The following is a 13857-nucleotide window of genomic DNA, read 5'->3' on the forward strand; positions in this document are numbered from 1 at the left end:
TGGTGGGGGGCAACCAGCCCATGGCAAGGGGTGAAACTGTGTTGACTTTAAAGTCTCCTCCAACCCAATCATTCTGTGATTCTGTGACTTCCTCTATGGAGGCTGTAGCCAAAGACAGTATGAGGAACTCCATAAGCACCTGTCTCATTTCCCCATGCCCTAAAGCACAGCATCTCCTTCCCAGAATCTCCCTGTAATGCAGCCCCAAGTGACCAGTGACACAATTCTGGCATATCACTGGGCAGAACACAAAGAATCCCACTGACTCCACAGGAGTTCCTTGCCCTGAACTGCAGTGCAAGGGACAATCCCTCCTCTGGGAGGTGACACAGAGGCAAAAGTAAGGACAGGGAAACACAGAGCACTGCAAGGACATGAGATTTGTAGGTGCTATGATACTACAGGCAACAAACTTTTCCTTTTTTTGCAAGTAGTTTCACAAGTACTTTGAACTGTGCACACATTCTACAAATAACCATTCCTGCTTCCAATATTTTTTAACACTTAACCACTGCACTGATAAGAATTATGCATTATTTTAATGCAGAACCTCTCTTCTGCAGGCCTGCATGCTCAGCATCTTTCCCTGATGCAGTCTGCTGCTGTCCTGCAATGCCTCTTCAAAATCTGAACAGTGTGGTACACATGGAATCCTCAGACTGTATAATGTCAGGTTACGAAACAATCCTTCACTGAAATATTTTAATAAAAGGTTAAGAGCTTCACAGAGCACTATCTGCTTGCGGATTAGATGTTTTGCATGCACAACTCATTTCATTCTTAACACACGCCATAGGAGCTAACCAAACTTTAAATATAAACTCCAAATGAACTCAGAATTTGTAGGATCATTTCATAGAATCACAGTTTGAGCTGGAAGGGATCAGTAAAGGTTATGTAGTCCAACTCCCCTGCAATGATCAGGAGGGACACATACATCTCAAAGCCCTGAACTTGAATGTCTCTAAGAAGGGGGCATAAACCACTCTCTGGGTAACCTGCGCCAGTGCTTCTTATCATAACAAAACCTTTTCCTCATATCCAATCTAAATCTCCCCTCTTTCAGTGTGAAATCATTTCCCCCTGCCTTATCACCACAGACCTGCTCTGTCCCCTTCTTTCTTACAGCCCCCCTTCATATACCAAAAGGCTGCTATCAGGTCACCTCCCAGCTTCCTCTTCTCCTGGCTGCACACCACCAGCTCTCTCAGCCTGTCCTCATAGGAGAGGTGTTCCATCCCTTGGATCATTTTTGTAGCCCTTCTCTGGATGCTCTCCAACAGCTCCATGTGTCTCCTGTACTGAGGACTTCAGATCTGGATGCAGTACTCCAGGTGGGGCCTCATCAGCGCAGAGTAGAGGGGCAGAATCATCCCCTCACCCTCTGGCCACATTGCTTTGGATGCAGCCCAGGACACAGCTGGCTTTCTGGGCTGTGAGGACACAGCGCTGGCTCATGTTGCCATCCACCAGCACCCCTAAGTCTGTTTCTTTTTTCCTAATTGAAGGCAACAAATTTTGCATCTTGATTTCCTGCCTTAATAGGAGAGTTGGACTAGATGATCTTCAACCCCTTCGATCCTGTGATATTTAAGTTTCCTGATTGCATTAACAGCAAAAAAAGGACTAACCTGCAAACACCAGCATGGTGATGAGGAGAGCAACCGCGTGGACTCTGTAGCTGGGCTTAATGTTTTCCACTTGCAGGATGGTCAGCTGGAAAACGACAGAGAACAGCAGCTCTATGCAGAACGCCTGCACCTCTGTCGTCTGCATAGGGTTGCCACAACCTTGAGTGAGCGCTCCCGAATGGGATTCTGCCATCTCCAACCTCCAGATAAAGTGCATAAAGACCCTGGCCAACACAGCAGCGGCAAACTGAGCACCAATCTTCAGTCCCTTTGCCCTGACCGAGGTCCGTCTGCCCCACAGGGGCTGCAGGGTGCCACAAGGATTGCACGTGCTGCCGGGCAGCGTCAAGCCGTGCAGGACGGTGAAGCCGTAGGTGAGGGTGAGGGCGGTGTGCGGCCTGGGCTCTGTGTTGCCCAGCAGGCTGAGCTCGTTGGTGCAGGCGCACACCTGAAAGGTGCTCAGCAGCTCCAGGAAGAACGAGCAAAGGCGTTGGTGTTTGTGCAGGCGGCGATGAGCCAAACTCCGGCACAGGCCCACAGCCGCCACGACGGCTGCCATCAGCCCCAGCGACGTCCAGATGCCGCCCGCAGCCATCGCCACAGTCCCACTCGTTGAGTGACTGGAAAGAGTTCGCTCCGCTCCAGCCTCACTGCCTGTGGGGAGAAAGGATGAAAGAGGGAGGGAAAATAGCAACGCTTGGCCTTACAAGGTAGGAGGCGGCTTCTTTTCCCACCTGCTTGCAGCTGCGAGGTCTTTGCCCTCCGCTTGGCTCAGCCTGAGCGGGGAGCGGGCACGGGGATCCCCGTCCCACAGCGGCGGGGGAAGGAGGACCGCTCTCCCCTCAGGAACGTCTCTCCCTTCAGTCTGCGGGGGAAGAGGGGTGCCCTCTCTGAGGCGAGGACAGCCCCTCAAGAGAAAGCCACCCGCGAGAGAAAAAGAGCCGATTCCTCTGGCAGCCGTATATAAATCAGAGAATAACCGCGCAGCAGGGCAAGGAACACCCCACCCAGCGCTCACCGCCGCCCGCCCTCCTCTCAGCGGGGCGGCCGCGGACACCGGCGGTGCTGCGCATGCGCAAAGTCCGCTCCGCTGCTTGGGGGGGGGGCTTTCCCGCCCTTTGGCGCAGAGGTGACAGCGGTAGGAGCGGTGGGGGTTTACGCCTCTACGCCCGCCTCTCCCTCTTGCACAACTTCGGGCGTAGCTCCACCGGGAGCGTCTGAAAGTGGAATAAAGCAGCGAGTTGGCGTCCACGGGGTGCACGGGAAGGGGGGAGGGGAAGGGTTGTGTGAGGGAAAGCTAACGGTGTTGAGGACTGAGCCCAAGAGAAGGGTTTGAAAAGTGTTTCCCTAAGGGCAGCGCAGTGTGAGGTGCAGGTGTGGGTTAGACCTGCCGCCTCTGTGTTGCCTGTGGGGGAAAACGGTCCTGATAGGGTGTCAAGAGGAGGCCGGGGCAATCCTCAGTGGAAATAATGCTAAAAATAGCTTTTGTCCTCATGCTGCAGAAGATCTTTTTATCAGGGAGGCCCTTAAGGACCTCAGGTGGCCTGGAGAAGTTGAGATTTCCTCCTTTAGGGTGTGTTTTGTGTCTTGTGGCTGAGAAGAATCATGGAATCATAGTGTGGCCCAGGTTGGGAAGTACCCATAGGGATCATCAAGGCCAGCTCCTGCTCTATGCAGGGTGTGTAGGCTGAGCTCCTGTGAATTACTCATTTACTTTGTTATTTCAGCTTCAGATTTAGTCATTACATCCTTACAAGAGAAGAAAATAATCAGAAGTTTCTTTTTCTGGGTTCTTGTGCCTAGCAGAAGTATTTTTCAGGTTTTAGTGTGATCTCCTGGAAGCCAAAGGGAATCGAACGCCCAAATGTCAGATGCTGTTTGCTTTTAATTACAAGGACCTTTTCGCAATGTGGAAAGAGCAGAAGTGCTTTAAATGGACCGCAAGTTTGCAGATGACCCGAAGCTGTGTGGTGCAGTTGACGTGTCTGGGGGATGGGATGCCATGCAGGGAAACCCGGACAGGCTGAGAGTAGGATCAGGAGAACCTCGTGAGGTTCAGCAAAGCCAAGTACAAGGTCTGCATCTAGGTCAAGGCAACCCTTAGTATCAGTACAAGCTGGGGGATGTAAGGATGGAGCACAGCCCTGCTGGAAATGACCTGGGAGTGCTGGTGGATGGCAGCTGGACATGAGCCAGCACTGTGTCCTCACAGCCCAGAAAGCCAACCGTATGCTGAGCTGCACCAAAAGGAGCATGGCCAGCAGGGTGAGGGAGGTGATTCTGCCCTAATGGCGCCTCACCTGGAGTATTGCATCCAGATCTGGAGTCTTCAGTACAAGGAGAAGAGAAACATGGAGCTGTTGGAGCGCATCCAGAGGAGGGCCACAAAAATGATCCAAGGGATGGAACACCTCTCCTATGAGGACAGGCTGAGAGAGCTGGTGGTGTGCAGCCTGGAGAAGAGGAGGCTGGGAGGTGACCTGATAGCAGCCTTTCGGTAAGAAAGAAGGGGACTCTTTAACAGGATCTGTTGTGATAGGACAAGAGGAAATGTTTTCAAATTAAAAAAGGGGAGATTTAGATTGGAACTGTTTGCCCAGAGAGTTGGTGTAGGCCCCTCCCTGGAGACACTCATAGCCAGGCAGGACCGGCTCTGAGCACCCTGATCTAACTGTAGGTGTCGCTGTTCATCCGCAGGGGTTTGGACCAGATGATCTTTGAGGGTTCCTTCCAACTGAAATGATGGCCTCCAAAGAGAAGTGGGAGTATTTTCATGATTCAGTATTCTTACCACAAGATGGCACCAAAAATGCACTCTCACCACACCTCACAGGACTCACTTTTGACCGAGATCTATGCAGTGCAATTGTTGCAGGAAAGCAGAACGCAGACACGTGGCTTCCAAGCAGCTAAAGCAAACCTTTACTTTTAGTTGAAGGTCAGTCTACCATAAAGGCCAAAGTTGCAAAATATAGAATCATTTCTTGTGTAGGGTATCACATGACAAACTCTTGTTTTCTGAAATGTAGGATTGTTGAGACAAAACACCTTAAGAGGTTTAGATAGAAAAGTATTTAGAAGGATCACCTTCCAAGGTGATCATTTGGCTATGAGAAATGGAGAATGTTTTAAACCATAGGGGTAAAAATCTCCACAATAGTTGAGCAGTGATAATGTAAAGAAGGGAAAGGAATAAGTGGCGGTTAATGTTTGGCTTTTATTGTTTCTACAAGATTAGACGTCAACAAATGTGAGGCACGACAGGAGACATAACAACTGTGATAAGTCTTTGATAAGTCCTGAAGCACTTTTGTGAAAAAGCAATTGCTTTTTGCAATGGTGGCTTTCTGTGGTAGTAGAGGGGAAAAAATAAATAAATAAATAAAAGTGATATCCAAGATTTTGGAAGAAATGAAGCAATGCTATATTAGAGTAGAGGGTCTGTATAATAAAGTGATTGTTTTGCAAGTGGCAGCTGCAGCTTTAGGAGACAGAGACTCACTTCTAAAAAGTAGTAATTGAAGGAATTAATTCTCAAGGCTTAAAAAGCAATTGTGCTACAAATACTGAGCAATATCAGCATCTGAAAATCATGTACTTTCACAGACTGTATCAAAACGCCTCCCTGCAGCTTTGAAATGCCTCTTTCCTTATGCTTCAGACACACTTCTGTGAGAAGTTCTGTGCAGGATTAGTGACACTTGGTTTTCTATAGCATCATGTGCAACGTCAGTAATCACTGTGTTCATTCCAGCTTCTGTTTCCTATGGATGTCACTGCTGCAATGAGCTGTATTGTCACTTTCCTACAGCCTCTCATTTCTGTAATCTGTGGAGCTGTTCCCCCAGTACTTACAGATCCTTATGTATCTACAGCCTGCTTTCAAACAAGCCTTAGCACCCTGTTGGACTCCACCCTCCTTAACACTGCGTTTTCTTTGGCCACCAGAGGGTAGTGTATTCCAAACAACTGCTTTTGGTGTCCTATGGCAATTTTCTTTTGTGTTCTTGCCGCTCGTGGGTGAGAATCTGGACCTTCTAGGTACAGGTGCAAGCCCTTCAGTTTATAATCTGCAGAAATGCATGTTCACACCTGGAATATCATTTAAAGATCATTTTATAACTTCTCTCTTAATTTCTGTAAACGGAACGAGTTGAACTCATTGTTTTCTTCTTCCCTGTAGCACTGCTGGCTTCATATCTTATTCCAGATCTTCCTTGTGCCTTCTCTCCTCTCCTCCATGGACCAGATTCTTCTCATGCTCCTGCCTGCTCTGTACAGGGATGTATGTATTTTCCTTTCTCTCCAATCCTCAGTTTTCTTTTCTCTCCATTTGAGTTAATCCACTTTTTCTTCCATGCGTATCATTGCTTGTGCATATTCCTATTTCTCCACCCAACTCCCCACGTTTTCTGCTTTTTCTGTAGCTGTAGTGCAGTTAACTGTTCCTAGCTCTGTGTATGATCAGCTCCCTTCCTTCCTAAAACTCCCTGATCTGCTTTGTTTTCCTATGGGAGGCTGAGTCATTCAGGGCACAGACGTGGCAGAAATTCTTGGATGGGTTTTGCAGGGCAAAATCAAACACTAGAATGCAGGAAACTGTTGGCAGACACTGGGAAAGTGTCTCCCAGGCACTTTAATAGCAGTCAACAACTGCAGAGGACTTGAATGTGTAGTTCAGCTAAGTATACAATGGGGAGTTTGTGTGCCCTGTGGTTTCTGTTATGCTTTCACCAATTTCTCCCCAATCAGTAGTTTTCCTTTGATATTTGAAACCTATCTGGAAACAGGTACAGAAGCTGGAAGTAGTCAGAATGCCCAAGATAGAAAAACCTTGTTGAGCACAGGCTTGGCAAACTCAAGCACAGCTTTCTTAGTGGCTGTATAAGCTTAGGATATGACCCCTTTCCAGCTGCTTTTGGCCATCCCCACTTGGCAGGCTGTTTGCTATCCCCATCTTCAGGAGGCCTCAATAAAATGGACACTGGATGTCCTATGCTGCTGGCCTTAGGGACAGACGCTGCACCTGATGGGTTATTATCCCCATCTGTTCCCCTCTGCTACCAGAGGTTACTGCTTCCTACCAAAGGGTCAGAAGGTTTATTTGCTCTTCAGTCATTTCTGGCCACTCTGTCCAATAAATAAGAGCTACCAACAGCTTTTGTTTTCTGATCATGCTGTTAACTTTGAAGAGAAACACTTTGCCCTTAAAAGTATAAAACACATGATGTTATTTGAATGATTAGGTGAGAAAGGAAGACTGTCCCTGATCTTGTCTTCATAATCTCTGATGCAGCAAGAAAAATACAAATTCAACGTTATGCAAAAATAGATAATTTGCAGTAGAAATATACCTGTATTACTGCAGCATTGTGTATAGAATTCAGGTTTTAACAGAAAAGTCTGAATGTAACTGAAGCAAAAATGATAGAATCATAGAATGGCCTGGGTTGAAAAGGACAACAATGATCATCTAGTTTCAAGCCCCCTGCTATGTGCAGGGATGCCAGCCACCAGGCCAGACTGCCCAGAGCCACATCCAGCCTGGCCTTGAATGCTGCCAGGGATGGGGTACGAGGACTTGCAGGCAGATGCTGCTGGCAAAAGAACCTTACATTATTTTCCCTGAAGACCAAGATCCTGAATTCTGGATGGATGTGGCTCTGGGCAGCCTGGTCTGGTGGTTGGTGACCCTGCACACTGCAGGGGGCTTGAAGCTGGATAATCATTATGGTCCTTTTCAACCCACTGCCATTCTGTGATTCTATTATTCTAACTCAATGTATCTTTCAGGTTTCATTTCAGAACAGAAGGATCTAACATCCCTGGGTTTGAAGACAAGCTGGTAAGCCAAAAGGCTAGAAAATAAACAGGCAGAAAGCCAAAGACACATTTTGCAAAAGCTGGGTTTTTTAAGCCCATTTATGTTTTCTTTTCTTTCTTCCTTTACTTCTCTTTTTTTCTTCGGAGTCTCATTTGTAAGTGTGGATATTTGGGTGAAATATCTGCTGACAAAGGGTACGAAGGATCTCAGGACCTCTTGGAAGGTTGTTTTTTTCTGGAATGCAATGAAACCAACTCCTGTTCTAGCTGAAGGCTACACTCTTAAATGGTGCAGGAAATGTCTTTGTTATATTTGGGATGTCCGTCACATCAGTGCCTGTGCTTCCACAGAAACTTCTGTTAAAAGAATCTACATTTCGTGGACTTATTACTGACCATTTCTCAAAAGGCGCTGTGTTATTTTGCCAGATATTCTTCTTTTAAAATAAGAGGGAACAAATCCTCTGCTATGGGAACTGAAACTCACTTATAGTTTGTGATGTTTTAAATAATTTATCCTAAAACTGTGGGAGGTAGGCGATGGACCAGGATGGGAAGCAATCTACATTTTCATAGGTATACTGAAATATGCAGCTCACAACAGCAGCTGAGTAATTTTCTTTGTCTAATCGTAAATATTTGTGATAGAACATTAACATATAAATCTAAAATCAGTAGCACAGTATTTTTTTCCAAGACAAATGCTATTTTTTCCTCTTGAAATCAGATTAATTATGTTAGAACGGGTATAGAGAATACAGAGATCTTTTTGCTGTAACTGCAGAGCGTTGCTATTTTGTGTGCATGTTTTGTTCTGTGTCAGACATCTCCATCTTTTGTCACCAGCCGTATGACATGTCCACACAACTGACACTCTTACCAAGGAATGGATTCTGTCCTGTGGATTTTCGTTTCTATACAACTATGAAAATTCCATTTGAAGTTGAGTTCTGTTTAAATCATCCTGGAATCATAGAATGGCCTGGGTTGAAAAGAACCACAATCCAGTTTCAACCCCCCTGTTTGCTAACCACCAGACCCATATCCAGCCTGGAAGCAGAGGTTTCATTGCAAACTCTCTTATTTGAAGTCTCACCTGTCTAACATTTGAGAAATGTGGCAGCTCTGTGAGTGATTTCTGGGATCTGTGATACAGAACACTCTTAGCTTTCCATCCTTAAGCATTAGTGTTACCCCATCCGTGATAGTAAAATGACAAACCCAACAAAATCATAGCCCAGAATTTGCTGATAATAACTGGACAGTGTGCACTCCTTCATCTGAAGTAGTTTTCCACTCCTGCAAGGGTAGCATCAGTTTGAACTCATACTTTAATACTTAAAAAAAAGTTCTACCTGATAGAAATGTAAAGATGTTCTGAAGGACATCAGTGTGCAGTTTTTTTCATTGCTCATACTCAATCATACTTAGTGATGTAAGATAACACAGAAACGCACTTCTAAGAATTGTTAAATGCTGAAAAGCCAGTAGAAGGCCCCAGGAGGTAAAATGATTAAATTTCAAGCGTGTTTGGAAAAAATCTCTCAAACTACATTTGGACTGAATTCTCTGCTGCTGTTTATGATGCACAGTGCCACAGATCAACCAAAATAGTCATCGCTGTGTTATATTTTTATCTGTGGGTGTTTCTGGGAATAAATACGTAAAAGTGAAATGCAGCATTCTGCTGAACTGGGACAGAAACAATATTGACTTCCAGTTGCTAGGAGTGATGATTACCTTTCTCTGACTCTGTAAAGTGCATGGGAACAAAACCAAGAAATAAATTGCCATTGGTACTTAGGCTTAAATTAGTATTTTTGTACAAATTTAAGTATACATTTGCTGTGGGACTTTTTTGCTGGGCTTAATTAGAACTTGGAGTCCAGCTGTCATTTAGTAGAGCACTTACATCCTGTGAGAACTTCCCAGACTGATTCATACCCATGTTTGGGTTTTTTCTTCATGGGTCAGGGCCGTGAGCAGCAGGGCTTGCATTAGTGTTCCCTTTTGCTCTTGGTTCACCCAAAGCAGTTTTTCAATTAAGGTTTAATTACAGGTGAACTGTTTATGTTAGTACAACTTACTGATGTGTGCCTATACCTGCCAAGTGCCCTTCTGAGCCTGCTGTCAGACATCACAGCTACTTGACAAGTATGAAAGAATGTATCCAAAACAGTGTGATAGCAAGCGTGGCAAAAAGCTTTGTGGGAAAGAAGCGAGCTCGTTTGTTCTCCTTCTCTCAACTGTTAGTGATAATGACTCATGTGTTGCTTATAGCTTCCAAAATATAATAGAAGTAGATTAAAAAGCAACTGGGAACTCTGCTTTCTTTATGAACAAATGAGGAAAGACTGAAAGAAAGAAAAAAAAGAGGAGGCAACACATCTTAGGATTTGAATCAGACATCTGCAACAGCAAGTTTGACCAAAGGTGAATGAAGAAACACATCACAGAATCACACAGAATCACAGAATTGTAGGGGTTGGAAGGGACCTCTAGAGATCATCGAGACCAACCCCCCTGCCAAAGCAGGTTCCCTACACCAGGTCGCACAGGTAGGCGTCCAGGCGAGACTTGAATATCTCCAGAGAAGGAGACTCCACAACCTCCCTGGGCAGCCTGTTCCAGTGCTCCGTCACCCTCACCATAAAGAAGTTCTTACGCACATGAAGGGAAGTCATGATCATTCCCTTCACATATGTGAAGGGAATGATCATGACTTTTAGTTGACTTTGATGTTGTCTTTGGCTGATGCCAAAGGAAAGATTTGGAAAAAGGAACATGACTGATTTTACGCCTGGTTAGTGTTTGCATATTCTGTTCAAGCTTCACCATGCCCATGTCCTCTGTGGTTTCCTTCAGGGAAAGCATTGTGTAAGCTCATCTTTTCTGGTATCCCTGCTGATCAGGCACATTTGTTCTTTGTGAAGCCGTGAAACTGAAAAAAATGAAACCTTCAGCATTAGACAGAAGGATCAGTTTGAGTGAGTAGCTCCCTGTGGCAGAAGATTGTGTGAATGCAGATGCTGCTCTTAGCACTGAGACATATCATGCCTGTTTATCATTCTGCTCACATAATTGTTTTGAAAGTTTAATGATATTAAAGCCTTATTAACACAACTGCGTTTCTTTAATTTCAGTCAGATACAATATTTATCCGTAGGGGATTACCACATCTTTTGTTTGCTTGTGTTTTATACTTTAATATCTATTTTTTTTCCAGCGTGAGAAGGTTTGCTAAATGAAGAACATCTATGTAGAAGTATAACTTAGCTATGAAAGGTGATTTAAGCTGGTGGAAAAGCATTGGCAACAAAAGTAGTCAACAGAGTGTAATCTAGTCTTTTTCTGCCTTTTTTTTTTTTTTTTGTATTGTTGTCTTAATTTCATCTCTTCTCTGAATGTCTGTATCCTTCTGCTTGTCTGTTTATAATGTAAACATCTGGATGTGTGGATCATCATTGCAGTGATATTATCTGATACAGTTAGGTCTCAGATGAGATCACCTGGTAGAATGCAAATGATTGTTAATAACAGCAATCTTACAACGTTGCACAAACAGTAGAAGTATGTTTTGCAGCCCTGTTATGAGACGCGGTGGAAAATTACTTGTTTTCCTAGTTATTAAATCAACAGACAGCTAACTGCCTTGCCTGAGATGACAGGAAGACTGTGGATTATGTGGAGGAACTAAGCAGCAGCTAGATCTCCAGACTCCCAAGTCTGTGCAACCCTGGATACTCCCTCCAGCCTTTTCAACCCAAAAACTGAGAGATCAGAAAGTGTAAGCCATCTCAAGAATGGAGAGTGCAATCATTGCTGTGGGTGTGATTCTGTTTGTTGTTTTTTTTACCTTCAGCTATTGCTGCATGGCTATTCTTGGCCTTAAAATTGAGAGATAGCTGTGCTGTTTGCTCTGGACCCAAGCTCCAGCTGAATCAAGTGGAGCTTTGAAGGTTTTCATGGGGGTAAGCTGAGGGCACTGGCTATAAGAAGACTTTTCTTTCCTCACTAAAAATCTAGGCATCAACTTTGAATATAGATAACAAGAGGTAACTTGAAGGATGACATTGAGACACCGGGTCTTTGAAACAGCTTTCTGTGCCAAGCCTGCCACTTCTCAATTATTCTGTTTCTACTTCTTTGTGAGTTGCAGCCTGTTGAGAGATGCCATGTTAAAGCCTCTGAAGCCTGACCTTCCATGTCACCTTTAATTGAAGGTTGGTTCGGGGTCAGATTCAGCCAGAGCATAACTACAGACAATTGCTAATTTTCTGTAATGCCACTAGTTCCCCAGAATTGAAGCTTCTGTTACACACACATTTCTCCTACCTTCTCTGATTTCTAGCCATCAGGATTTCAGAAAACTATTCAGTATGGTGCTGAATTGAATTTTCAGCAATCTCAGAAAAGTAGTTCTGATAAACAACAGATACCTTTCTTCTAAGTGGGCAGTATTTTTGAACTTAACAAACAAGGTCACTTCATTTCAATTGGAATATCACTGAGGATTTGGACTGAAGTGCCTTCACAATTTCCCAGTCTGCATAGTGGCAAATCAGCTTTGAGCAGAGACAGTTTTAAAGTCGGTTGGAAAATCTTTAATGGGAAAATTGGTACAGTAGTACCAATTGTGCTTCTTAGATAAATGTGTATTGTTAATGATTAGGTTACATGGTTACAGGCTTGTCAAGCATTTGCAACAAAGCCAGAAAAAAATCATACAATACAGGCAAAACATAATAATAAATGAATCATGTTTTTGAGGTTGCTTGCTCTAAAACACGACAGTAGCTGCTAATGAAGTTTACTGATGAGACAAAATTGGAAAGCGATATCAAAAAAACGTTGTATAGGAAGTACTACATAACCTTGAAGACTGGAGGAATAGAAATAAAGTGATGTTTGGTATTATGAATTGCAAAATCACGTAGTGGACTAAGAAAAAATGTTGGTTAGAGGAGTTTTGAAAGGGTAGAGAAAAACCATTTGGGTATGGTTGCCAGCAGCTTGTGTTCTGGAGACCAGCAGTTAAGCGTGTCCCAAATGAAGACAAATTAAGTGTTATATCTCTAGTTGCTGTTTTGAAGAACATGGAGGAAGCTAATGCTCAGCAGAATTCTGGCATGCAAGCAGAAGATCACCAACAAAAACCAAACACGTTTATTTGAAGCTTGGATTCCCTTGCTTGTAGTAGCAGAGAACATGAATGCGTGATTCAAGACTTCCTTTCTCACCGTATTATCAGTTATTTTCTCAGAATCATAGTTAAAATATTTGCAGGCTCATTTGCTGTGAGTAATACTTTTCTCTGCTGAAATGTAACAACCTCCAAGAAATCTGAGAACAATTTTAAAGTGAAATTACCAGTTAGGTCAGTTCTCTAGGTTGTGCCAGTACAACCCTGCCTGATTTCGCTAAGTAATAAATAAAAATGGAAAGACTGGGTCTTAATGAGGCTGCTATGGATGATTCAACCAGAGGATTTCATCCCCCTGTACTCAGCTCTAGGCCTCACCTTGAGTCCTGTGTTCAGTTTTGGGCCCCTCACTACAAAAAAGACATTGAGGCCCTGGAACGTGTCCAGAGAAGGGCAACGAAACTGGTGAGAGGTCTGGAGCACAAGTCTTATGAGGAGCGGCTGAGGGAGCTGGGATTATTTAGTCTGGAGAAGAGGAGGCTCAGGAGAGACCTTATTGCTCTCTATAACTTCCAGAAGGGAGGTTGTGATGAGGAGGGGTTTGGCCTCTTCTCCCAGGCAACAAACAGGACCCAAGGAAATGGCTGCAAGTTGTACCAGAGGAGGTTTAGGTTAGACATAAGGAAGAACTTTTTCTCTCAGAGAGTGGTCAGGCACTGGAATGGCTGCCCAGGGAGGTGGTGGAGTCGCCGTCCAGGCTGTGTTCAAAAGGTGTCTGGATGAGAGCTATGAGATATGGTTTAGTGCTTGTGGCAGCAATGATAATGGGAGGGTGGTTGGACTAGATGATGTTGTTCATGTCCAACCTTGTGATTCTATGATTCTATAATTTCTGCAGTGCAATGTCTGCTAGTCTGCTCTAGGAAGAATCTTCAGCCCAACTCCCCAAAGGTACAATGAGACTGGCTGAGGATATGGGAGAACTAGCTTGTGTGTTGAGTAAAACTGAAATAAACTGAAATAACCTGCTGCAAAGGCAGCAGGTTGTATGCTTTCTTTTGTAAGTTTAGCATATGTTAATGAGGCAGAATCAGAGCTATTTTTTGTCAGCTAGAATGTCAGAAAGTCTTGGTGGTGTAGAATTCTGTGTCGGTGTTTGTAAAAGTTTCAGCTCCAGCCCAATTCTGAAGTCTCAAACCAGTAACAATGATAATAAAGACTTTAAATTCCAAGAGACAGATTTAAAATGAAACTTGGTAA

At 44.3% G+C, this 13857-nt stretch overlaps 1 protein-coding gene and 1 long non-coding RNA gene across 3 annotated transcripts in view; one reads left to right on the plus strand and one right to left on the minus strand.

Moving 5' to 3' along the window:
• The window catches only part of AQP11 (aquaporin 11), a 20731-nt gene extending 18505 nt beyond the window's left edge, over positions 1 to 2226 (minus strand). For both annotated transcript variants that reach the window (XR_792305.4, XM_019612317.3), the window contains exon 1: positions 1632 to 2226. Coding sequence is in view for 1 of the 2 variants with exons in the window: in XM_019612317.3 (XP_019467862.2) it covers positions 1632 to 2226 (595 nt within the window). In the remaining variant the exon portion in view is untranslated. The remainder of the gene's footprint in view (positions 1 to 1631) is intronic.
• On the plus strand, positions 2215 to 11473 carry LOC146545843 (uncharacterized). The gene is made up of 3 exons (XR_014881158.1): positions 2215 to 2341; positions 3950 to 4128; positions 7425 to 11473. It is a non-coding gene; the product is annotated as an uncharacterized LOC146545843 (long non-coding RNA).
• The last annotated feature ends 2384 nt before the right edge of the window (positions 11474 to 13857 follow it).

The sequence above is a fragment of the Meleagris gallopavo genome, chromosome 1, assembly GCF_905368555.1.
Source record: "Meleagris gallopavo chromosome 1, MGAL_WU_HG_1.1, whole genome shotgun sequence".
In the NCBI taxonomy this organism is placed as follows: domain Eukaryota; kingdom Metazoa; phylum Chordata; class Aves; order Galliformes; family Phasianidae; genus Meleagris; species Meleagris gallopavo.